This window comes from Aedes aegypti, chromosome 2 (genome assembly GCF_002204515.2).
Source record: "Aedes aegypti strain LVP_AGWG chromosome 2, AaegL5.0 Primary Assembly, whole genome shotgun sequence".
Lineage (NCBI taxonomy): Eukaryota > Metazoa > Arthropoda > Insecta > Diptera > Culicidae > Aedes > Aedes aegypti.
In genome coordinates this window covers 234,077,145-234,103,362 of record NC_035108.1, presented here as the reverse complement: position 1 = coordinate 234,103,362, position 26,218 = coordinate 234,077,145, and the positions used below count along the sequence as shown (strand labels likewise).

Genomic DNA, 26,218 nt, shown 5'->3' with positions numbered 1-26,218 from the left:
GCGATTCGACGTTTTGTGTGTCGCAGAGGCAAACCGGTCGAATTCTATTCCGACAACGGGACAAATTTCCAGGGAGCGAGCAAGGAGGTAATTCGGAAAATAGATGGAGAATGCGAAGAAGCGATGACGGATGCTCGGACTCGGTGGAACTTCAATCCACCAAGCGCGCCCCACATGGGAGGCGTCTGGGAGCGGTTAGTCCGATCCGTGAAAGCAGCACTGGCGGTGTTGAACGATGGCAGAAGGTTGACGGATGAGGTCCTGCTGACTACAATGGCCGAAGCAGAGGACCTTGTGAATTCACGGCCGTTGACGTACGCAGGATTGGGACCCGAGGCAGGGGAAGCGTTAACACCAAATCACTTCGTGAAAGGTGTAGACATGGCTGTAGATCAGGTTTCGAAGACAGCGAATGCGGAGGCTTTGCGAGACCTCTACAAGCGGTCACAGGTGTTGGCCGATCGGATGTGGGACCGTTGGATAGCGGAATACGTGCCGGCGATCAACAACCGCACGAGATGGCATGCAGAGACCCAGCCAATCAGGCCGGGGGATCTGGTGTACATAGCCGAAGGAGGAGTGAGGAAGTGTTGGACACGTGGAGTCATTAGGGAGGTGTATCCTGGCGCTGATGGCCGAGTGAGGCAAGCGTTGGTGAAGACGGCGAAAGGAGAGTTCAGGCGTCCGGTGGCAAAGCTGGCGGTGCTAGAAATTCAGGAGCGTAACTCTGGTGTTGGAGTAGCCCCCCCAGAATTACGGGGAGGGGGTATGTTCGCACCACCCAACATCGAACAACCATCACCCAACTGAAGGTGTCGGTTTGGTAGCGTGTAGTAGGTAGGCGAATTAGAGTAAGTAAACTGTCGGGTGTTGAATTCGTCCCGGCGCAAAATGTAAATATTGGGGAGGAAGATTATTTTGTAAATAGAGAAAAAGTTACTGTATCGTAGCCATTGTAAAGTTAGATGAATTGAATTCGAGCGCGTAGACAAATGTCTAGTTGTTTTACGGAATTGTGCAAACTAGAATTGAAAAGTGCTGTGGAAGGAGAAATAGCAGTTCGGAATTGGTTTTCGAGTTTCGGATATGGCTGTAAGTAGTAGAAAACGTATTGTGAACTAGTTGATATTTATTGAAGATGATTCACAGATTGGTGATCAAGCCCGAGCGAACGAAACCTGTAAAGAAAAGGATAACTAAACGCAAACTATAAAATGTAAGTGAAAATAATTAGGAAATAATAGTAAGAAAATTAATTGAATACATTTAGTTTCAACCTGCTGTAACCGAATAACACTGCTGTGGAAATTTTATTTCGAGAGCTGGTCCGAACGAACAGTAACGATTAAATGTGAAGTCATACATATTTTATAGATTAGAAATAGTAGCATGAAACGAGCTCAGCAATTGATCCGTCATCCTTGACTGAGCAGCAACAATCCACTTTCAGCTTCACTCGTTTGCTCGGCTATATAAGAGCACTCAGAGAGGGAAAACAACTGACGACTGCTCGGGCTTTCTTGACGCACTGTCCAGGAGCAAGCGTCAAGGTCGAAGGATCAAAAGAACTAATCGAACGCGACACTTTTTCATTGTACTCGACCGACGCGCGACATGTTTAATCCTGTCCTCATCGCCCGCCCCCGCAGGAGCAAACGTCAAGGTCGAAAGCTGCAATTGATCCGGATTCCGTCGCTCGCCCATAAAGGAGAAGCACAGACTCAACGGATCAAACACTACTGACGCGTTATTTTTTTCACCCGCACACCTCGCCTCTTTCTGCAGCGCAACGCGAACCGGACATAATTCTACAGACTCAAAATCCGTACACTTCATATAAATAGTAGGCATTTTGTATGAAGTGGACGGATTTACATTAATTTCTTAGGTGTACGGATTTCGATCCCGCACGGTAGAGAACCTAGCTAAAAGTTGGTTTTCATGGCTAACTCGATGGTCCCTTGGATCGCAGTTTCACTGATTTTGTGGCGATACCTCCTTAACTCTATGGTACATTCAATATCGAGTTATGGAGAGCTGACTGTATAAGTTCAAAATTTTCAATGCTTACTAGCGACTACTAGTGGTGAAATGTGAAAGTAGTCTAGCATGTAGCACTTAGTCCTTATCCTAACGAACAACTTGTCCGAAACACCGGCTTTATATCTGTTCTGCATCTTGAGATATATGAACATACAATTATCCTAAAATCTTGTTTTAGAACAACTTAGTCATTAATGAAAATAAGAAAATATTGTTTTCTAACACGCTCGAAAAGAATTCCGTGAACTGTCAAAAATACACTGTGAACTACCGTCGCGTTATTGTGAACGTCGGTCACTTAGAGCTCAAAAAGAATGATAACATTGACCCTTTAATTCAGGACAAAGTTCTGAACTTCATCGCCTTAAGACTCTGAGCAGGCTAGACAATCGTCACCGTCAAATGTAAAAAGTCGGCGACGAAACTAGAAGAAGCATCGTCATCGTCACTCAACCAGCGTCGAATGACGATGTGCCGCAGAGATCCGATCACACAGGCTCGGCGTCATGACGAACAAATACGATTCCTTCGTTACGGGGCGAATCTTCGTTCGGGAGCACTGAGTCGACTAAAAATATGAATCGTATCTTCGTCAGATTAAGAGCATTTTTTTGAAAAAATAAAACAAAACAACAAAACCCGTCTGGATTTGATCAAACGATCTCTGAATCGTCAACTCCCCGCGCTTACCAACAGAGCTATTGTAGAATCTTGAGGAGAGTGGGTTCATTTGCTAATACAAGCAATTATGTGATGGCATTCGTTGGTTGGTGCGAAGCAAGCGAATATACAGTAAACGCCTTCTTCTTGTGAGTAAAAGTAGCAAGCGGAATGAAGTAAAATTTGCTCGTTGACGATTTTGGTTTGAAGTTAGTCGTGCATTCTTTCGTCGATGACGAGACGATGACCTGTCAGAGTTATTATACTGGATGAAGATGTCTTTTTTTATTTCGTCACCGCACGGTGACGAATCTGAAGATTGTCTGCCCTGCTCTGATTCGCCACTGAACTACCAACGGTGTAATAAGGTTTCAAGTGTATTTAATGATTTCATAAAAAAAAAACCTTTTTTAAACATAGGCTACACTTTTTAGTTATACTGGTTCCATTACTATCGGCAATAGTTAAGCTTATATTTTAATTGAGAATTTTGCCTTCTTTAAATCATCGGCAATTCTTTGTAGTTGTATTGATAAAATGATTATATGCATTACAGGTTCCGGGTCATTTGACCGAATGCCATTTGGCCGAATGCCTTTTGGCCGAACGCCATTTGGCCAAAAGGGTCATTTGGCCGAATGACATTTGGCCGAATGCCATTTTCCCGAATGACATTTGGCCGAATGCCGTTTGGCCGAAATCAAAAACAATAATGAACATGTTTGCAATGCTGAAAGATGAAAAACCTAAATGTAAGGCATTATCCCTCTTCTCTGCTAGCGGCCATAGCTGCCAGCAGAGATTTTCGCAATACATTTGTAGTCAGCCTTTGACAGTAATTAAACGGTCGTTCTTCTGTAGCATCGGTTTGCTTTGATGCTCCGAATCGTACTAAATAAATTAATTCATAGTTCTAGCAACCACGAGTTTAAGCTTCATCTTTTCATAACGAAAAAACAGTGAGAGTTAGTCTTGGAGGAGAATAACATCTCAGCTAAGTTAACCCTTTGGCCTTATAATATGTTCTTTAATAAGACTCTTACGAGCGTATTATAATCCATAATTCCAATAAACTACGAAAAGTATTCAAAGATGAAAGAACAGCCTATAATCAAAAGAAGGAAAAATCTCTTTTAAAAATTAAGTCTTAAGCCGTTTTAGTTACTGTCAAAAGCTAACTACAAACGCGATGCCAAAACATCTGCTGGTGGCTATTACCGCTAGCATAGAAATGCACAACTGCTTATGATGTTCTTCTTTCAGCACTAACTGTTTCTTGAACTAACACTAAAAGCTTATTAATGTATATCATGTATATCTTTATGAATAAGCTGAATAAGTTTGAAATTCATTATAAATCCATGCTAACTGTAGTTCACTTTCGTTTTCAATTTCGGCCAAACGGCATTCGGCCAAATGCAATTTGTAAAAATAACTAAAATTATAACAAAAAGAGTATGAATAGTAACATAAATATAATAAAATGTGTTTTAGTTCATCAAAAACATATTAAACCAAGTCATAATATTTACATAATACAAACTATTAAAATTATAATACTGTCTAATATACAGGGTTACTCATTTAGTTACAAGCTTTTTGATAAATTATATGACAATTCAAACAGACCATGATTTGTTTTTCTGTTCGGAACATAAACCAATATTTGATCTATTGTAGTATATCCCGTGTCCTTTGTTTAGTGCATGTCGTGTTACCTTATTTATACCCTTTGAAGAATGTGGTGGGTACACTCTCCACAGACGCGCCCCTTTATTCAGTCTAAATCAGGTCCCTTGATAAAGTTAAGAAATTACCCTGATATTGTTCTTGCGTCAGAATCCTAGTCATCACTTCTTCAAACTAGAGAACAAAATAAATACAAGATTAGAAAACAAATGGCTTAATCTACTCAAAGGCAAATTAAAGAGGTTTTTTTTTCATTCTTCCCAAATGATACAAAGTAACTCATTTTCATCTTCATTTAGTATATATTTATCAAAAGGTTACATGATCTGATCAACAACAATAAAGATTTAGATTTTGTATTAATGTTAAAATAATGAATAATGGTGATCAAACACAATAAAATATATATTGCTTTGTAAATCAAAAATTCCAAATTGTATGCAATCCTACAACATAACACGGATAAAATCTGATTCCCACACCATGATTTACAAGTCATGAAATTCATAAATTGATTAAGCCATAATATCAGGTCGACAAATCATGGTTCCTGGAGTCAAATCATGATTCTTCATAAACGTAACATCAAGAGCGACAACACAAGCGGTGCACTTTGCTTCAAGTCATTCGCATCGATCACCCATCATCCATCACGATAGATTGGTACTGTGGTAAAGTACGTGGCTCTCAATCAGAAGGTTCTTGGGTTCGAATCCTGCTCTTCCTTTTTTTTTTTGTTTTAATTTTTCGGGTTGACTGACAGAAATATAAATAGATCAGAAATGGATGCGCGAATCATGATTTTCGAGCATTCGATGCATGATTTCGAGCACTCAGCTGCAAACTTGTGGTCGCATTACGTAATATTACGCAATCTAACTCATGATATCGTGAGTCCAAATCAGTGTATTTTCATAAGATGGAAAACACACTGGAATTGATATCGGGTGCATAATCATGATTTTGGATTCCGATTTCTACCCGTGTATAATATCAAACAATGGTTAGTCAAAAAGAAAAAGTTTTCAAATATTGTATATTATTGAAATGCATAAGCATGTATTTAATTTTGTCATAAAACTGTTAAAAATGAACAAAAAAAAAATATGCAAGAGAAATAAAACACATTATGTTATATTCTGTTTTAATATGTTCTGTGGATAATGGAGCCTAAAAAAATATATCATAATATGATATGCATATCATATTCTGATAAACTTTATTATATTTTGTTACAAGCCTCTTGTTGGGATTGTAAACAGATGCAAGAATGAAGCTGAGAACACCAAACGTAGTTTCTCGGTAATCATAGTGCTGGTGGTCTAAAATAATAACTTGCGCCAAACATAAAATCATTATTTTATTAAAATAAACATTCATTATAAATAAAATATTGCTTCTTTTATTTCATTTCAGCTTTGTTATGGTGCATCTAGTCCTGCCTTATCAGATAGAAGTAGATTTCCTACGTTATTTAGGACGCATCCATCTGCCCACTGTACATAATCCTACTAGAATTAAGCTAATGCAAAAGTTTGGATGGTCGCGAGTAGCGATCCTCCAACAAGCCGAAGAAGTGTTCATATCGGTAAGTTATCATCTACATACATATTCCTTGTCATGTACACAATGATTTGTGACAAAAAAAATGTTTTCTCACGCCAAATCTTGTATCTCTGAACTGGGTCACATCCGCTTACTAACTGATTATACCATGTTTCATTTGTTCGTGTTTTGGCAATCGTTTCTGCTGGCTCATTCTGCTCCCGGAAACAACCGCTCAGACTGTCGAGGATTTAGAAACTCGATGTAAGGATGCTGGTATCGAGATAGTGACGAGACAATCATTCCTTTCCGATCCAACCGATGCAGTGCGAAAACCTTCGCCGACAGGATGCTCGGATCATCGTTGGACTATTTTACGTAGTCGCAGCCAGGGCGGGTCCTGTGTGAAATGTACAAACAGCAACTTTATGGCAGGGCGTACGTGTGGTTTTTTATAGGTAAGTGCACTGAAAAATCCCTGCTGATATTTTCCCCCCCAGCCATCCCCTCCGGAGCTTTTGTCATACGCTCCATTTGATCAGCAACTTTTCACCAGAAACTTTTTGCTCTGGGGCAATGAACAAGCAAAATCTGTGATAAATGATGCGGATGACAGAATTAGAGAATATCCCTCGATGGAATCAATACCGTTTAGCTTGCATGCACCGAAACGATGGGCAGCAGGAAAAGCTTAGGTTAACTGATGTTGACTAATCCTCGATACTTTCAAGGGAATCTTCACCGGCCAGACAGTCAAGAGTGCCGATATAATCTGTGCGCTTTGCATTAATTGATGTTCGTTAGCGTCGCTAATCCGATTTTGTTGATATAATTTTCAATTCACAACAATAGCATTCGATTCGAAGATTTGCGCTTTGTGTCTTTCTTAAGTAATGCTTTCAGGATCAGAAGCAATCTGATACCGGATGTTAAGCAGATTTTTGAAAGGATATTCTAGTTTGTTTCTTGATGGAATCACTTCACGGCATCGAACTGCTAGCTCGATAGTCTCAGATTAGTGTTTCATAAGCTCTTTTACAATTATTTAAAAAACATCCTTTTTAAAGCTATTGTTACTTCAATAAGTGGTATGATATAAAACAAACACTGATTGATTTTCCTTATGTTATCACAAAATCGAAAAAAAATATCGCTTCATCTAGGCTACATTATTTACTGTTCGATTTATGCTTAGAAACAATGGTGATAACCGTGCGTCACTAATTTCGGCAATATTCATCTAAAACTCAATTCAGAAGAAAGCATCAAACTAGAACTTAAATATTTGTAGGAAGGCCTTAGTTGGCTGTGTTCTGTAAAACACCTGAAGTTATTTGAATTAATACATTCAATCGAACAAAATTACTTCGCATTTTTAAATTGTGAACTTTAATGTTTGAATATTTGGCGAAAAATATTTTATCACATTAACCCCAACCAATCAATTTTTTTTTCCGATACAAAAGAAATGAACACTTTGAAATCAAAGTTGAGTCTATTTTTACACGCAAACTGCATTCATCGAAAATCGGTCGAACGATATGGTTAATACAGTAAAAAAAAGTTGACTCGTGTCATCCATTATAGCGGTAGGTATCACATGAAACTTCCATTAGTGATATTGAATCTAAAAATATCTGCTGCATCATTTCATACTCATGTTACGTAACTGTAACGTAACTGGCTATCCGTAAGTGGTAACGGAAGTATAAATCTCATATGTTGCATAATTTGTTACATCTACATTACATGGTACCGTCAATGCGGGTGAAATTGAGCACCATGTCAAACGATTTTTTTACTTACCAATAGAGCACCAATATCGATGTAACCGATTGTATATGACTGCTGTTTGTACGAATTGTCTGCTGTGAAGATTTTTGTGTAAAACAATGTTTTATTTCTATAAAAACAATGTAACCTTGAACCTTGATGGCTACAGCGTAGCATCACGCCATTGCCGGGCGTATTGTAGAGCTCCATCTTTGTCGGTCTTGGGCGAAACTTCTCCAGTTGCCCCGAACGTTTAGGGTCGCCAGGTCCTCTTCCACTGCGTACAGCCAGCGTATTCGTGGTCTTCCTCGAAGCCGCCGACCTCTACCTGGTTCCCTGCTGAATATTATTTTCGCAATTCTTTCTTCCGACATTCGCACTAAGTGACCAGCCCACTGAAGTCTGCCGTATTTTACACGATTGATAATATTCGCATCTTCGTACACTTGATACAACTCGTGATTCATGCGTCTGCGCCACACACCATTTTCGAGTTTCCCACCGAGTATTGTCCGCAGCACTTTACGCTCGAAAACACCGAGAGCTTTCCGGTCTGACTCTTTTAACGTCCACGCTTCGTGCCCGTAGAGAGCCACCGGAAGAATCAATGTTTTATACAGGGCGAATTTTGTTTCGGTTTGCAAGCTGCGGGACCTAAGCTGGTTACGTAGTCCGTAAAAGGCCCTATTCGCAGCCGCAACACGTCTTTTCACTTCGCGGGAAACGTCGTTGTCACATGTCACAAGTGTTCCAAGGTAAACAAATTCTTCAACAACTTCAAACACATCCCCATCAAACACTACCTCAGCACTTACACCACCATGCCTGACTCTATCTCTACCTGCAACCATGTACTTCGTCTTGGTAGAATTGATGGTCAGGCCTATCCTCGCTGTCTCCCTCTTCAGAGGCACGAAGGCCTCTTCCACTGACCTGCGATCGATTCCAATCAGGTCTATATCGTCCGCAAAGCCAAGGAGCATGTGCGACCTTGTGATAATAGTGCCATTTCTCTGCACGCCAGATCTCCTAATAGCACCCTCGAGTGCAATGTTGAACAGTAAATTCGAAAGTGCGTCTCCCTGCTTCAATCCGTCTAACGTCACGAACGAGGTTGACACCTCGTCTGCGATCCGAACACTTGATTTTCGAACCATCCAGCGTAGCACGTATCAGCCTAATTAGTTTCGCCGGAAAACCATTTTCAGACATTATCTGCCAAAGCTCATTCTTTTCACTGAGTCGTACGCCGCCTTGAAATCAATAAACAGATGGTGAGTCTGCAAGTTATACTCCCGAATTTGTCTAGGATCATTCGCAAGCTAAACATCTGGTCCGTTGTCGAACGGCCCTCACGAAAACCAGCTTGGTATTCGCCGACGAAGGACTCCTCGAGCGGTCTCAGTCTGTTAAACAGGATGCGCGACAGAATTTTGTACGCCGAATTCAGCAGGGTAATTCCTCTGTAATTGGCACACTCCAGTCTGTGCCCTTTCTTGTAGATAGGGCGGATGAGGCCATCCAACCAGTCGGTGGGCAATTCTTCGTCCTCCCATACCTTCAGAAGTACTCGGTGGATCGACTGGTAAAGCTGCTCGCTTCCGTGCTTGAGAAGCTCGACCGGGATCTCGTCCTTCCCAGCAGCCTTACAGTTCTTCAGCTCGCTGATAGCCTTTTTAACCTCTCCTATGGTCGGTGGGTCCACAGCTTGATCGTCATCATCTATGTTCATCCTGTTCCTCGCTACATTTCCATTCTCACCGTTCAACAATTGCTGAAGTGCTCCTTCCACCTGGCAGCCACCGCCGTTTTATCGGTCAGCAAATTCCCTTCTCGGTCATTGCACATGGCGGGCACTGGTACGGTATTGTGCCGCGCACCATTGACCGTTGCATAAAATCTCCGCATATCATTCCGGTTCATGCTTTCTTGTGCGTCAGCTACCAAACTTTCTTCGTGCTGCCTTTTCTTTCTGCGGTGGATTCGCTTTTCTTCGGCTCTCGCTGCCCTGTACCACTCTCTGTTCTGTCGGTACCGGCCACAAGCATACGGCTTCTGGCGACATTCTTCATGTCTGTCACCCTCTGGCACTCTTCATCGAACCAGTCGTTCCGTCTTCGTCGTTGACCAGTGCCGATCACTTCCCGCGCCGTTGTTGTCACAGCTTCGTGGATAGGGTTCCAACAGGCTGTCGACGTCTCCAGCAACGTTGACTCTTCCCAACTGCTCGTCTAGTTGCTGACGGTACTGCGCAGCTACTCCATCAGTCGACAAGCGTTGTATATTGAAGCGTAGCGTTCTGTGTGTTGCGGAACTCGTGACGCTGGATAACCGCGCCCGAATTTTAGCTACAACGAGATAATGATCCGAGTCGATATTAGGGCCTCGGAAGGTCCTGACATCAATGACATCTGAGAAATGTCGCCCATCAACCAGCACGTGGTCTATTTGGGAGCAGGCATCGCCACTCGGGTGTCGCCAGGTGTGTTTGCGGATATTCTTTCGTGCGAAGTAGGTACTGCTGATTGCCATCCCTCTAGCAGCAGCGAAGGTTACTAGCCGCAGGCCATTATCATTGGTAACGGAATGAAGGCTTTCCGTTCCAATGACGGGTCGAAGAAAATCTTCTTTCCCGATCTGCGCATTTGCGTCGCCGATGACTATCTTGACGTCTTGTTTTGGGCACTCTCCGTAGGCCTTATCCAGGCTTTCATAGAACTCATCCTTCATGTCATCGGGCTTATCGTTCGTTGGCGCATATATGCTGATCATGGCTGTAGTTGAAGAACTTGGCCTTCATTCTCAACACACAGATTCGGTCGTTTATTGGTTCCACCGAATAATTCGCTTCATCTGCTTCCCAATTCACTATGAAGCCAACTCCACGTTCTGCTCTGTCGCCACCGCTGTAGTAGATGTGGTACTTGAATGAAGTGTTGGCGATGGGGTCCACCGCTCGGAATTCGCGTTCTCCGGTTCTCGGCCAGCGTATTTCCTGGATAGCTGCCACGTTCACGCCGACATTCCGCAGTTCACGCGCCAGGAGCCCAACACGCGCGGGTTCATTCAAAGTTCTCACGTTCCAAGATCCAACTTTCCAATCGTTGTCCTTTATTCGTTGCCGGGTCTGTTGCCGTAAAAACAATCCGTTTGCTCTACTTTTGCCTTTCTTGGTTGGTGAAGAGTCTTCGATAGGCCACCTAACCAGGGTTGCGCTACCTACATCGTGCTAGAGGGGCTGCCTCCTCGGTGCTGACACGATACAGCATCGTCCGCTTGTTCTTTACATGATGACCACGGTCATAGCCATCACAACCATCCACCTTTATCAGGGCTTTGGACCTGTAGCTCTGGTTCTCAATAGTTTCAAGTTCTTTCGGACATGCTACTATGGTGAGCCGTCATGCGCTAGCGGTAAACAATGTAAAATTCCATAATTATGTGCGGTCTGGTATTGACAGACATCTATAAACTGCTAGTTTTACACAAGGATTTTGACACTATGTCTACATGAAAGTGACTATGTTTGGAATATATCTCTTAACAAATTTTACCATTGAAATTCATACCGATTCGCTCGTTTTGATGAAATAGTTGATTCTCTGTTTAACATCAGGAGATTCCTTTGGAAATTGCCCTACATTTAGACGTTTTCTGCGGTAGTTTTGAAATTAGTTTTTTATTTCTATAAATATTGCATTGTTAAGAATATATCAAGCAGCAATTCAGGAAACTCAAATCAAGCTATTAGAGTTGTTTTCAGAACTAACAATAATCGTTTTGACAAGTGATCAGTTTTACCTGAGATATCTCGACTTGTATTTTAGAGATTGTATTCAGCACTGGAAAATATCAAATTTGTGTGAAAATTATGGTACATTAGCCGATTAAGTTCACTGTTGTACTTATTTTTTCTGCATGCAGTTGCTTAGCATTAACAACATTATAGAATCCAGTAATTTATAAACAGCAAAAATAATCAATTTCATTCCAAATTACGGTACTCTGATTGCACTAATCTGTATGCTGCGCATGGTGAAAATGCATATGCATAATCGTAAATCAAAAGTGAACTGATCAAGGCAGTAAATATTATAACTATGAAATCAAATTGTGTGTCGATTAGGGTGCGGCTTATTTTTCAAAAGTTCTCAAAACCAAAAATTCGTGTGCTCTACTGAATTTAAATCGAATTAAAAGAGAAACCTCAAAATCTGAGCCAAAAATATTAACATTTAGAGGTGGCGCAAGCGTCTTGTAGGAGAATTTTTAGGTTATAAAAAATGACCTTCAGTGAAGTACACATAACTTTGTTATTTTTCAACCGATTTTTAAATTTTTAGCATCAATACCTTCAAAATTAAATTTGTAAAAACTTTGTAGAACATCAAATTTGTCTAAAATCAAAACAAGTTTTAGTTAAAAGTAATTTATTCCAAATTTTTCTTCATTTTACTCAAAATTTCAACTTTGTTTGACCATAACTTCATGATTACTCAACCGATTTCAAATCTTTTTACATGCTTTTGAAGCTAATTCAATTGTTTTAAAACCTTTCATACATCACATTTCACTAAAAATGTCTTGACCAAGTTATTCAGCAAAAACTGCACAAAAACATGATTATTTAACGAAAAATGGCAGTCTTTTTTTAATTTTTGCCAGTTAAATATTATTTCTAAAGCTAAAAACTGGTTTTTCTCATTTGTTAAACCTTTAAGAAGGACTTTGCAACAATTTTTAAATAATTGTTCAACAAAAATATGTTTTCATATGTTAAAAAATATATGCACTACTCAACTCGTAATTAAGGCAAGATGCTTTATAAATTTAAGTTTTATAGAAAAAAAATGCAATTTTCGGCAAAAAAAACTTATATAATCTAAAGAAATTTGATTTTTTCATTAAAAAATCATGTTTTTGGGTAGTTTTTGTTGAATACCTAAGTCAAAATTATTTTTTAGAAAAATATGTTGTATGAACAGCTTAAAAACAACTAAATTTGCTTCAAAAACATGTAAAAAGATTCGGAATCGATTGAGTTTTAATGAAGTTATGGTCGAACAAAAATGATTTTTTTTAGTAAAATGAGGAAAATTTTGGATAAAAGTATTTTTAACTAAGAGAAGTTTTGATTTTAGACAAATTCGATGTTCTACAAAAATTCCATAAATTTAATTTGAAAGAAAATGGTGCTAAAAGTTCCAAAATCGGTTGAAAAATACCAAAGTTATGTTCATTTCACTGAATGTCACTGGAAAATTCACCTTCAAGACGCTTGCGCCACCTCTAAATGTCAATATTTTTGGCTCAGATTTTGAGGTTTCTCTTTTATTGTGATTTGAATTCAGTAGAGCACACGAATTTCAGGGTTTGAGAACTTTTTAAAAAATAAGCCGCACCCTAGTGTCGATGATATCAATCCAAAAGCAGACATCGTGTACTGTGTAAACGTGCCGTCTAAAAGCACGCTGTTGTTCACCGAACAATGAATGTGTTTTATGTTTGCGTGAATTGAATTCAATCCATTCGATAGATGAAAAAAAATCTTATCTGTTCATTTAGAAGAAGACGTGTAAGTTTACGTCATAGATGCCCGACATATTAAAGCGAGTAAAATGATGAAAATGTAAGGCATAAATGACGTAACTCTCACACTTGCCGCAATTTAATAAGAGTGACACATTTTTAAGTAGAAATAAGTCATTTCGAGTATTTTGTTTTATATGAAATTTACGTCACGTGTAACATTAGTTGTTTCGTAGTTTGTATGATCATATACACACTTCCAAAAAGTCGTGTGATTTTAAGTCTTTTGGGAGCATATAAAAGATGCGAGCCAAATGACGTAAATTTGTGTCGAATTTCGAATACGGTAGTGTCTGATTCAGAAAATGTCGGCCATACTTTTTATTTATTTTTTTTTATACAATAATTTTCAATGTTTTAAGAAGTGTTACTTTTCGAACATAAAAGTTTGCATATAAACTCTAAAAAAAATAAAATAAAGTTACTATTGACGTGATTCACAATCTGACTGAAGGGCACATGATGTAAATCAGTGATTCCCAAAACTTGTGAAACTAAATTGGGGGGGGGGGGGGGCGAAAAAGATAAAGAGGGGGCGAAAGCAATTGGAAAACAAAAATTGACTCAAGCTTTGTAAGAGACCCTAGACCATTGAGAGACTTGACACCTAAATGTTTCGTATGTTCTTGTATGCACCTTTAAACGCGCTCGTTTTTTAAATTGTAATAGAAAAAAAACTTGACGATTGTTATTGAGATCTGAAAAGTATCTGCTTTAAATAATATTAAATGTATTTTAAAAGGAGATAACTTTTGGCGATATTTGAAATTCATTTTCAAGTCCATAATAAAGTTTGGTGATTTTGAGTTAGAGGATCTTTAGAATAAGGCAGCTTGATTTTGTATTATTTCTCACATATTTGTACACTACTTATTTTCACATTTTACAACACGCATTCGAATCAGTCTTTATAGTACTAATTATATTATAAATCTATTTATGTGATTTTTGTGGAAAAAAATTGAGTTCCAATGATAAAACAACTAAATGCCACATACACTCCCGTGCATAAGTTTGGGTTCACCCCCTAAAAAACATGCAAAAGTGTTCTGTGCATATCTCTGTGATTTAAGAATCGTAACCTTATATTCTCTGAAGAGCGCTCACGAATTTTTTGAGAAAAAATATGAAAACTATTCAAAATCAATGAAACAGTCATTCAAGTCATCGTGCAAAAGTTTGGGTTCACCCCTCAGTATGGTGTATCGTGCAAAAGTTTGGGTACACCTGAACTTACTTAAAACACGAAAAATCTGTGAAATATCAAACCAATCATGTATGTGCCATTATTTGCGTTTGAAAAAACTAATAATTATATCGGTTGAAAATGGCTGAGATATTGGCAGAAATGATATGCGTGCGGTTCAGGTGAACCCAAACTTTTGCACGATTTGCATCATATTGAGGAGTGAACCCAAACTTTTGCACGATGACTTGAATAACTGTTTCATTGATTTTGAATAGTTTTCAGATTTTTCCGCAAAAAATTCGTGAGTGCTCTTCAAAGAATATAAGATTACGATTCGAATGACTGCTTGTTTTAAAATTTTGGTCGATCCAATGCTGAGGAAATTAGCTATGTTTTTTTCAGTGTGTTTTTTGAAAATTGTCTCAACTTTAAGTTAAAATTTATTGTACAAAATTCAAAAAATGTTTTTGGAAAAATACATACGAAGTAAGAATAACTCTTTGCCTTACGAATGCGGCTTAGAGAGTTTCAATTAGACGCGTAATCACAGAGATATGGACAGAACACTTTTGTATGTTTTTGGAGGGGTTAACCCAAACTTTTGCACGGGAGTTTATATAAAATGGATGATGAAAGTTTGTTTGCGCATAACTTCAGAATGGATCGTCCGATTTGTGTAGAGTCTTATGCTTAGTTTCTATGCAAAGAAGGTTTATGATGTAAAAAAGGTGATAAATTTACGGGAATTGTGCTTGTTTTGAAAAAAAAAAAACACACATAGCAGTGACAGCTGGTTATAAATAAAAACATGAAAATAGCCCATAAATTATTCATTTTGAATGATTTTTTCGCACCACATGAAATATTATATAACTTTTTCGATTTCCCATATAAAAGGGATAACGAAGAACTATGGAAAATCATGGACGAAAACAGCTTTCCCGGAAAGCTCACAAGAATGATAAGAGCGACGATAGAAGGTGTGCAAAATTGTGTGAAGATTTCATGCGAACATTCCAGTTCGTTTGGATCCCGCCGAGGACTTCTACAAGGTGCTGGACTTTCGTGCCAGTTGCTCAATACTGCGCTAGAAGGTTTTATGCGGAGAGCCGGGCTCAACAGCCGGGGTACGATTTTTACGAGATCCAGTCAATTTGTTTGCTTCGCGGATGATATGGACATTATCAGCCGAACATTTGAACAGGTGGCAGACCTGTACACCCGCCTAAAACGCGAGACAGCAAAGGTTGGAATAGTGGTGAATGCGACCAAGACAAAGTACATGCTAGCTGGTGGGGCCGAGCGCGCCAGGGCTCGCCTAGATAGCAGTGTTACGATAGACGGGGATACGATCGAGGTGGTCGACAAGTTCGTCTACCTTAGATCCTTGCTGACGGCTGGCAATAAAACGTTAGCCGGGAAATACGGAGGCGCATCATCGGTGCAAGTCGGGCCTACTATGGCCTCCACAAGAAGGTGCGGTTAAAAAAGATTCACACCTGCACCAAATGTATCATGTACAAAACGCTCATAAGGCAGGTAGTCCTCTACGGGCATGAAACGTGGACGATGCTCGAGGAGGACCTGCAAGCACTTGGAATCTTCGAACGTCGGGTGCTTAGGACGATCTTTGGTGGTGTGCAGGAAAACGGTGTGTGGCGGCGAAGGATGAACCACGAGCTCGCCCAACTCTACGGCGAACCTAGTATCCAGAAGGTGGCCAAAGCAAGAAGGCGTGGAGCGCAGCGAGCTAGATAGGCGGATCAAGTGCATATCGATTTGGCGAGCGTGGGGCAGAACCGAGGATGGAGAGATGCCACCACAAACCGAGTATTGTGGTGTGAAATTGTTGATTCAGTGTTATCTGTTTAGATGTTAACTAAATAAATGAAAAATGAAAAGGGTTAACTGTGGAGGGTTAAAGGACATATTTGAATGAATGCGGTTCACCACTACAGATAAAACTTGAATTTCTTGAACTTGTATTTCATGTGTTCTTAAGTTATACATTATTATTTTAAGACCATATGCTGGTAATTTTTAGAGTGCATAAAAATGAAGGATGAGCTTGATAGTATCTCGACTATGGGTACATAACAAAGTTATATCAGCTTATGTTATAATGATATAAAGATTTTATCGAACATAGGTTGTTACAAATTTGATGCAGTATGTTGTTAAAATAACTTAAACATAAAAAGCTACATGAATTGTTAAATAGATATAACAAAATAAAGTGTAAGGGATCTATTTTATAAGTCGAGTCGATCAAAATGACTCGACTGGGGTCACTGTCGACCGAAAAATTCGCTCGACTCAACTCTGTCACTCGAGTTTTTCGACAGTTGTCACTCTATGTGACTGGATTACTATGGGAGTCGACGAGTGACATCTGAAATATGCATGCTTGCTTTGATCGACAATGAATATAGACGAGTCACATGAATCTGCTCGGTTTACAAAATAGGCCCCTAAATCTATCAAAAACATATCACACCCAGTTATAATTGTGCTGATCATACGAACCGTATTGAACGGGACAGTACCGTTTTCATCCCCTCGACGGACTGTCCCGTCGTCTTATGGAAAATGCTCGAATTGTCCCGTGTTTCAGAAAATGAAGAATTGTCACATAATTTTCAACACCGGGAAAAAAACAACATAAACAGTTTTTAGAAGTAGTTCAAAGTTCATTGTCTTACTCATCTATCTTCCAAGCAATTATTAGTTTCTCAAACAGAGTTAAACTTGATCCGTAGACAGTATATGCTTCTGCTTAGTTTTGGTGGATTTCCGAAATACTGATCTTCATAAGCTAATTATTCATATAATACCTAAAATAATTCAGATTCAATGGAAATATTTTCGGAAAATTACGTATGCAATAACATAAAATTGAAGCTGAGTTACTAAAACTTGGGAAGACCCATTTTGAGGGTTAGTCCAGCAATCGAACGTACTTTCTATACTTCCTATAAAATTTTACATTTTTTACAGAATATAAAATTGAACTAAATAAGTTGCTTCTGAGAACGCTTGAGCCAAAATTGGAGGTCATTCATCGGTATCATGTTTTACTTAAATTTTTCAAATAAACCAAAGAGTTCGATTGATTGATTGGATTAACTGTTTAAATATTCAATAAAATAATGAAGTATTATAAAAAAAAAGTTTTAATTTGAGAAATTGAAAAGTGTAACGAATTTGTTTTAGAGGGAAATGCTTAAAAATCGCTACTAATCAGAAATCAAAGAATGAGCTTCTAGGTTCATAAGTGATTTTTATTGAATCATACAGACATGTAGCGTAGGATTGCAAGATCTGGTTCTGCTACTTTCCCTCGAATGGCGGCTCCCCGAATGTCGTAACCAGTTCTCAGAATGCTAGTTCCCCAAAAACCCCGTTTCCCCGAATAGCTCAGTTCTCCGAAAAGTTCTAACACTCATAATTGTCATAACCTTTTGCATTTCAAGGTGGTGAACAAAATGTATTGTTGGCCATATGTATTTAGTCGAGAATGATCAAATATCTCCTTTTTTGGTAGTTTACCGATCTTTCTAATTCAACACGTGAGACTATTATTGCACTTTTTTGAGCTGCATCGCTTTACGAGGGAACGAATCATTCGGGGAAATGGCTTCGAAGAAACGGGCCATTTGAGGAAAAGTAGCACAATCGCATAATCTATGTCTTTTAAAATTATCCCGTTTCATCTAGTTGGAAAAGTATCAAAACATTAATACTGTTTGATATACGGGATAACACATTTAGTTACGATTTTGTTTTTATTAGTTTTATGAAAATTCTAACAAAACTTTATATTTGAAGCAATAGACAGAAAAATGTATGCTTTTTATATTAAAAAAAAAGCAATTAAAAATTGGGTTTATGTCGCAACACGTCAATATTCAATCCCTTGCCATAAGTTAATAATTACATTAGGATAATATCATTTTGTTACCGCTAGGATGATTAACCACCCAAGAGACTTTTCTTTCATTCACCCCAAATGAATAGCCAAGGTGAAAATAAAATCAGTTATCAAATGATGATAACCAGGTAACAAGATTTGTTATCATGTTGCTACAGTCGAAGCTTGTTATAACGACATCGCAAGGGACCGTCGTCATAGAGAAAAGTCGATATAGAGAATAGATATAACATTGAAATATTTTTCAAGGGACCGAAAAATGTCGCTATAGAGAGCTTTTGTCACTATCTAGTCGTGTGCGCACTCATTTTTAAGGGTATTCAAATCTTAATTTACAATAAAGGTCAAAAAAAATTGAAAAAAAGATGGTAAAATCACTAGTTTTTATTAAAATCGTTATAGGAGATTTGATTGTATAGTCAAACCCATTTCATATTCACTCAAAAACTAAATATAAAGTAGGTAAATCATGACATAACAATAAATTCAATATTACCCAATAATGTCATGCCTTTTACAATAATGCACGGTACTACCCGGGTAGAGGTGAATAACAAAATAATGGTAAAATAAGAACAAATTTTGCAATCATATCTAGTTTCACCATTATTATGTTATTAATATATGACATAAATATCTCATCAATAGCAAAACATACAATCATTGCAAAATTTGTCATTGTTATGTTATACTTGAAAGTCATGTAATAACTAATCAATAACAAAATATACTATCATAGTAAAATTTGTTATTCGTGCACAAATACTAAAAAAAACGTGAAATATCTAAAGAATAACAAACATCGCCATCACAGTAAAATATGTCATTACTTTGATATTCAAAAACATTATTTAAATAATTCATGAGAACAAACCAACATCATATTTTGCCATAATAGCTCAGTTTTACTATTCGTATGATATTCATTGAAGATTTAAAAAGCAAATGTTTTTTACAGGAAAGCAAAAACTTTATTTTTCAATCATGCTAAATTTAGATATTAAAATCCAAAAACTAAAATTACCATTAATTTGATCTACTCGTGAATAGCTTATTTAGTTATTATTTTGTTATCAATATCTAAATAATAACAAATTTTGTTATTTACGGTTGCCTATATTTTTGCTATTATTTTGTTATTACAATGGCAAAATATGATATTATTTAGTTTTTATGCCGTATAAACTTAGTTATTATTTTTGTTATTTTATCTCTTATTTTAAACAAACAAAGAACAAATTTTGCTATTCAAACATTCTATTTTAAAGGTAAGTTTTGTTATTCTTTTGCAATTCTCTTCTACTCGGGTAAAGCCAAAGAACTAAAATTGCCATTACTTTGATCTACTCGTGAATAGCTTATTTAGTTATTATTTTGTTATCAATATCTAAATAATAACATATTTTGTTATTTACGGTTGCCTATATTTTTGCTATTATTTTGTTATTACAATGGCAAAATATAATATTATTTAGTTGTTATGCCATACAAACTTAGTTATTATTTTTGTTATTTTATCTCTTATTTCAAACAAACAAAGAACAAATTTTGCTATTCAAACATTCTATTTTAATGGTAAATTTTGCTATTCTTTTGCAATTCTACTCTACCCGGGTAGTAACCATAACTATTGAAAAGGGTCCATTTACCGTGCATTTGTGTTTCGACTGAAAAACAATAAAAAATTCTAATTTGTATTAAATCTCATAAAAATTTGTTGAAATTATTAAAAATTTGATACTCTAACGTTAAAATTAAACAAATAATTTGTGAAAATTGTATGAATATTCTGTAGGATCTGTATATGTGCACGATGAATGGAGGCCGCACGGCGACTGGTGACTTAACGGTAATCGCAAGTCTAGAAAAAAGGAATATTTCCAAATATTATAAATTTTTAGAACGCACAGATATGTAGGTACTGCATTTTATTATAAAATTGTTAAAAATAAACAAATAGAAATATATTCAATAAATATAACAAATTATGGTATATATTTGTTTGTACGGATTTCTAGTGTTTTTTGAAGATTATTATAAATGCATTAAATGTCTGCCTTTTCGGAGTTATTCCGTTGGGTCACTGGGTCAGATCGAGTAAAAATTAGCGCAATTTTCTTTTTGTCAACTTTCATCTAAATTATTGATGTAATCATGACTCCAACCCAACTGGTTTTGATAGTTTCGACCACGGGCATGTGAGAATTAAATAAGACGCATTATGAGAACTAGAATAGACAATGGTACCAGTTTAGTCTGGGGTAATTTTTCAGTTCTATATCTCCGGGAAACCGGTCTCTGATAGGTTAATTATAGTTTTCTTCTAATCAAGCAAATTTGGGTATTAAACTTCATCAGTTTCAAAACCAGGTTCAAACGTGATCAAGTGAATCCATTTGCAAATAACCTACTGAAAAGAAGGTGAAATGCAAAGAAGCATCTGGAAATCACTTTGAATTTCTATTTTTATACCATGCAAAGTTTATGTTTTATTGAACTCTTATTTGTTTGCAACTTCACGGCACTGTTTTTCATATGCACCATTCTCCTTCGCGTTATGGATTGAACCATAACCTGTTGCGTTCACTGGGTAGCAGGAGGCAAATTCTATCACTTCGAGTCCGATAGCGGCAGCTTCAAAGTTTTCCAATTTACTTAAACTGTTTTCCTCCAATTTGCTTATGGGAAACTCAATTAAGTTAAAAATGGGTGAATGAAATTACGGCGAATACAGCAGCCTCTTGGCTTCCTTCAGAGGTGCAGAACCGAGCCAGGATGGTCCAGTGATAAAGTTACTCATCCCTTAGCAGGCACTTCGGTTCGCTTTTGTTAAAGATATACGTAGGGGAGCATTGGATGGGATGCTCTGAAGAAGTAGTAGAAAATATAAATGAACGTTTCATAATTGTCGACAAAAATTAAAATGTCCAATTGAACTCAAATTTAATCATTTTTTTCCTATTTTACTTTATTTTTTCTTTATTGAAAGTCAGTGCTACTTGAAGTGGAGGCCAAATGAGTAATGGTTAACCATGGTTGAAGCTTAATTGTTAGATGTCATTCGATCATTGAAAAATTAAGAAAGCTAATCAATCACGTATGAAGCTTATGGAGAGTATGATTGATTTCCACAAGTATATTAAAAACGCGATAATTTCTTCTTGCTAGTCTTGCACCAGTTTTTTACAAGTTCCCAAAGCACTGTTCTTCTTAGAATCTGTATCGATATTTTGGTCATCTGATTCCAGATATATTTCGAAATTCATTAGGGACCAACACATATCTAGATCCCACGTAAATAACTCAATGACAGTTTTTCCAAAGTTTTATTGTTTGGTTTAAAAACAATACTATGATGAGAGTAAGTTGTGAAAATGAAACATATTGGTGCAAACATTTTTGAGTAATGTGCATTAATGTTTCTGGTGACAATCTGGCCGTGTAAAGATCTTGAAAATCTTCAAAAACAATATTGTAATTTTCACAGTTCTTAGAGATAACTCAACCAGTTAGTATGATATCCTTAATATTTAACAGTCTAAAGTTCATGTTATATTATTTTCTTAGTAAATTGACCTAATCATCATTATGAAGGTCGAAAAATGTATATCGTAGTTATTATGATTTCAAACAGATCATAGTTGTTTTTAAAATAATTTATATCATATGGAGAAAGTTTTATTTAAATGAACGTTGTTTATAAAAAAAAAAACAATAAAACGCATAATTATACTTCGCATTGTGGTATCCTAAGAAACATCGGATCCCATATTCAAAATAGCTTATTTTTTTTCAGAGTTTAAGGTCTCTGAAAATTGTATCAATTGTAACAAAAAAAAAAATCATAAATATCAATGTTTTTCATTGTGTCTTTAACGGGAAACAGAGAAAGGAAAAACACAAAAAACTACAAATGGCATTATGAGCCATTTTCCCTTGACGAACCATGTGAATGCTGCTACCAGTCGTACTCTGTTGTATAAATTTATTTCTGACGGTATTGGAAAACGTAAATTAAGTCTGTTATAACTTTGAACAATCTATTGCGGGAAGTTATTTAAGATATTAAATGTAATTATGAGAGCCTTTGCTGAACACCAAAGCGCTAAGTTCAGTTGAATGCTTACTTGGAAGTAACTCATGCTGGAAATATGTATCTGATTTTGGATTCAATCCTCAATCGTCATCAAAAATCATTATTTTGCAGTGAATGAGTGCCTCCATTGAATTGGTGTTCACAATGATTGTGCTACTTTCCCCGAATGTCGTTTCCTGAATGCCGTTTCCCAGGCTTTGGAAAATATAACGATCATTAACACACGAGCCATAAGTTTATTCCATATATCCGCTTGCATTCACACAACATGCATGACATTATCGCTCGTGGAAGATAAAGAGACACGAATGAAAAAAGACAGACACACACCAGCCACTGTTAGGCACCGATCACTGTGTGTTTCCACGCTATACAGTCGTAAGACACACTCTCATTCTGATCAGGAAAAGGAGGCGAATATTTTCCATTTTCTGTACTATGTTTGTTATCAATGATCCAATTCAAATAATATATAATAATTAAGTTGTTTAAGGTTGCATTATCAGAAAGTTATATAAGGTACAGTGGAGGAAGTGTATCAGTGGGGTAAGTGGATCATTTGTTCATATTAAGCATAAATACTTGAATATGTTGAATATTTTTTTTTTTAAAGACACCGACACTTTAATGCTTCCAGTGGACGATTTGCCCTTTGAAGGAAGCACCACACTAGACAACGGACTAGCATGCAACGCCCAGTGGTACAGTCGAAAAACCTTCCTGACGAAAAGTTTTCCGGGCTGAAGCGGGAATCGAACCCACACCTCTTGACACGATGCGGCTAAATGCTTGGTAACACTAACCGCACGGCCAGGAAGCCCACAATTTTCACACCATTACTTCGTTTTAGGTTATATTCTTACGTCCACACTGATACTTTTTTAAAACTGGTACTACACGTACACTAACACAGGCAAACTTGTTCGCTGCAAAAATCAATTAATTTTAAAATTGTTTTCCATCAATCAAAAATCCATTGTATCTATGTCTAAAATCGAATACTATTAGTTTTTTCAACACATGGTGGACATTTCAGTTCTAATTGAATGAATCACAATGAAAAATATGTGATTTATATAAATAAATACAGATATATTGGACATGGTACACTTACCCCTACTTTTTAATGGGGTGGGGTAAGTGGATCAAGTATTATTATCATATATTGGCACACTGCTTACGAGAATTTGAATGAGTTTTAATATCCGCAAATGTTGTTTTCCTCTACCTTTTTTCATTCCTAGCTTAAATTTGACAAATTGACTATAGAAAATTTAAATTATTCCACCTGAAAGGTTTTAAAAATTTTTTCCGGTATAAAAAATATAAAAGAATTAATATTGCAAAATTCAAACAAAACTTTTAGTGGTTTACCTATGCTGAGATGCAAAAGAGCAAAATATATATATTTTTTTGATTTAATGCCTAATATCGTACCTTATTTAACCATATAAATTGTTCTAGACTGATGATACAATTATATTCATAAATAGAATAAAATATTTACGTTTTTTAAACAAAAATAAGTGTGATTATGTGATTTTGATCCCCGAATGACCCGTTTTCCCGAAAAGTGTTGCAGTTTTTATAGGTGCTATAATAGTCTTCAGTGATAGGATGGTGGACTACAAAGAACAACGAGCAATTAAAACAAGGTGATATTTGGTCATTATCGGTTAGGGTGATGTGCTCCATCGTATTGCGCTTTGATGATTGAGAACCTGCAATTTTCCCAGTATTGCAGTTAATGATGCTGATACAAACTGATGTCAAACAATTCTTTCCCAAAATGACTTTTGCATTGTACAATAAGATTTTGATAAATCTTGATTTTTTTATTGGAAATAATGCAATGAAACTGCATCTTGCCGTATTCTCAATCCGTCGTATCGTTTTCATTTCTGTTGCAGTCAGTTTCCAGATTCGTCTCACAACTTACGGCTCACTGTGATATAGCAAGTGGTCAAAATACAACATATCAACCCTATAATAAAATTTTTACTAGAATATATAGATCTACGGAATCTATGACACTTTGTTGAATGATATTTAGTCGAATGACGTTTGGTCGAATGACGTTTCGTCGAAAGTACATTTGGTCGAACGGACATTTCGTCGAATGGACATTTGGTCGAAAAGAATTTAGTTGCTTTGAGAAGCATATGACATTTGATCGAAATGGCATTTGAATAGGGATTTTAAAGATTATTTAACAGAGCGACATTTTGTCGTTAATAAACAGTGATTGCGTTACTTGCGTTTTTTAACGTTTCTTGATATATTTTTTTCTCACTGATTCTGCGAGTCGGATGAACCGCGACAAGCTGATCTCAAATGAAAGCAACTAATTTTTTTTCTTTTGAATTATTTATCAACTTATCATTTTTCTAAATCGTCGCCATCGTCATCATATTTGCTCTACGAATATATTTTAACTGACAAACGTATCATATACATGGCACTTCCCAGACAACCAAAATGTATGTATAACGAAATTATCTGGAGGCTTTGTATTTGCAAAATTTCACAGGCCTTCTACGTATAAAAGTGGAGGCGATACGTGCATATATTATGTAAAGAATAACAGCATACTATGCGAGTGTATAAATTTTCTACCGAACTAAATTGTGATCTTATGCGATTTAACTTATGATAACAAATGTTGATTTTACAGCTGCTACGGATTGATCCGACTTACTTTGTTCGAGTAAACGGTACGAAACAAAATGTACAAATGAACTCAGAAAAAAAGTGTTTAATGCGAGGAAACTCATCAATCTGACGTTTTTTTCCACCGTTTTTTGCGGGTTTGATGTAATTTGTATGAATTAACAAGTTATAACGTGAACTTGTATGCGACTTCTGGTTGTCTGGGTTTTGATGCACTTCGTCATAAGCGTTTCGTATATGCAATGGTCATCAGAATTGGCCCCTGCAATTCGGGGTTACCAAATAATTCTATGCTCATTCCAAGTCTAATCCCCGCATTCCTTATTCTTCACTAAGTTTATTCGCTTTAAGATCTGAAAATAAGAAAAGTTTCCGAATACTCACACTGAATATCATTAGATAAAAATCAACAATTACATATATAGAACGGTGAAATTTTGTAAAAATAATAAATTCAACTAAGTTTGGTATTTCATTTACTGAATAATAATGAAACAAAAATAACTAAAATATTTGGTGGGAAATTTTTCAAAGAATGATGCCATTTTTAAAGAATAATAAACTCAAAAAAAACCAACATAGGTAAATTTGGAAAAGTTAAATTTTATTATTCATCTGGTGAAATAAAACTGGTTCGTCTTGCTATCCAGCAACGGTTGAAGAATAAGATAATTGACAAGAATAATTTACTCTACATAGACAGTAGTACATTTACTAACCTCGATGAAAACGTTGTTAATAAATAATTATTACTTAGATAGATTCTTTATTGATTATTAATTCAGATGAAAATTATGCTTAAGCCGAAGTAGGCCATCATTGAAATGTGTACACATCGTTGATGGTTGTTGCTGAATCATGTCACAATTCCGAATTAAAGAAAATCAGTGGGTATTGAAGTGATGTAGCTCAAAAGTATCAGCATAATTTCTGTATGTAAGCACATATGCTGATACTTTTTCATTTCAATGTCAACTATGAGGATTGAGTTTTATTACTTTGAAATTGCGGGTTGCAATGGCTCAACAACATG

The 26,218-nt window shown here is 36.7% G+C and overlaps 1 protein-coding gene across 1 annotated transcript in view; it reads left to right on the top strand.

The window, feature by feature from the left end:
- The window catches only part of LOC5569106 (gamma-aminobutyric acid type B receptor subunit 1), a 473,264-nt gene that overhangs the window by 271,914 nt on the left and 175,132 nt on the right, over positions 1 to 26,218 (top strand). Inside the window, 5 exon segments of the mRNA XM_021844473.1 lie at positions 5,809 to 5,886; positions 5,888 to 5,980; positions 6,177 to 6,269; positions 6,271 to 6,330; positions 6,332 to 6,395. Coding sequence (XP_021700165.1) covers positions 5,809 to 5,886; positions 5,888 to 5,980; positions 6,177 to 6,269; positions 6,271 to 6,330; positions 6,332 to 6,395 — 388 coding nt within the window.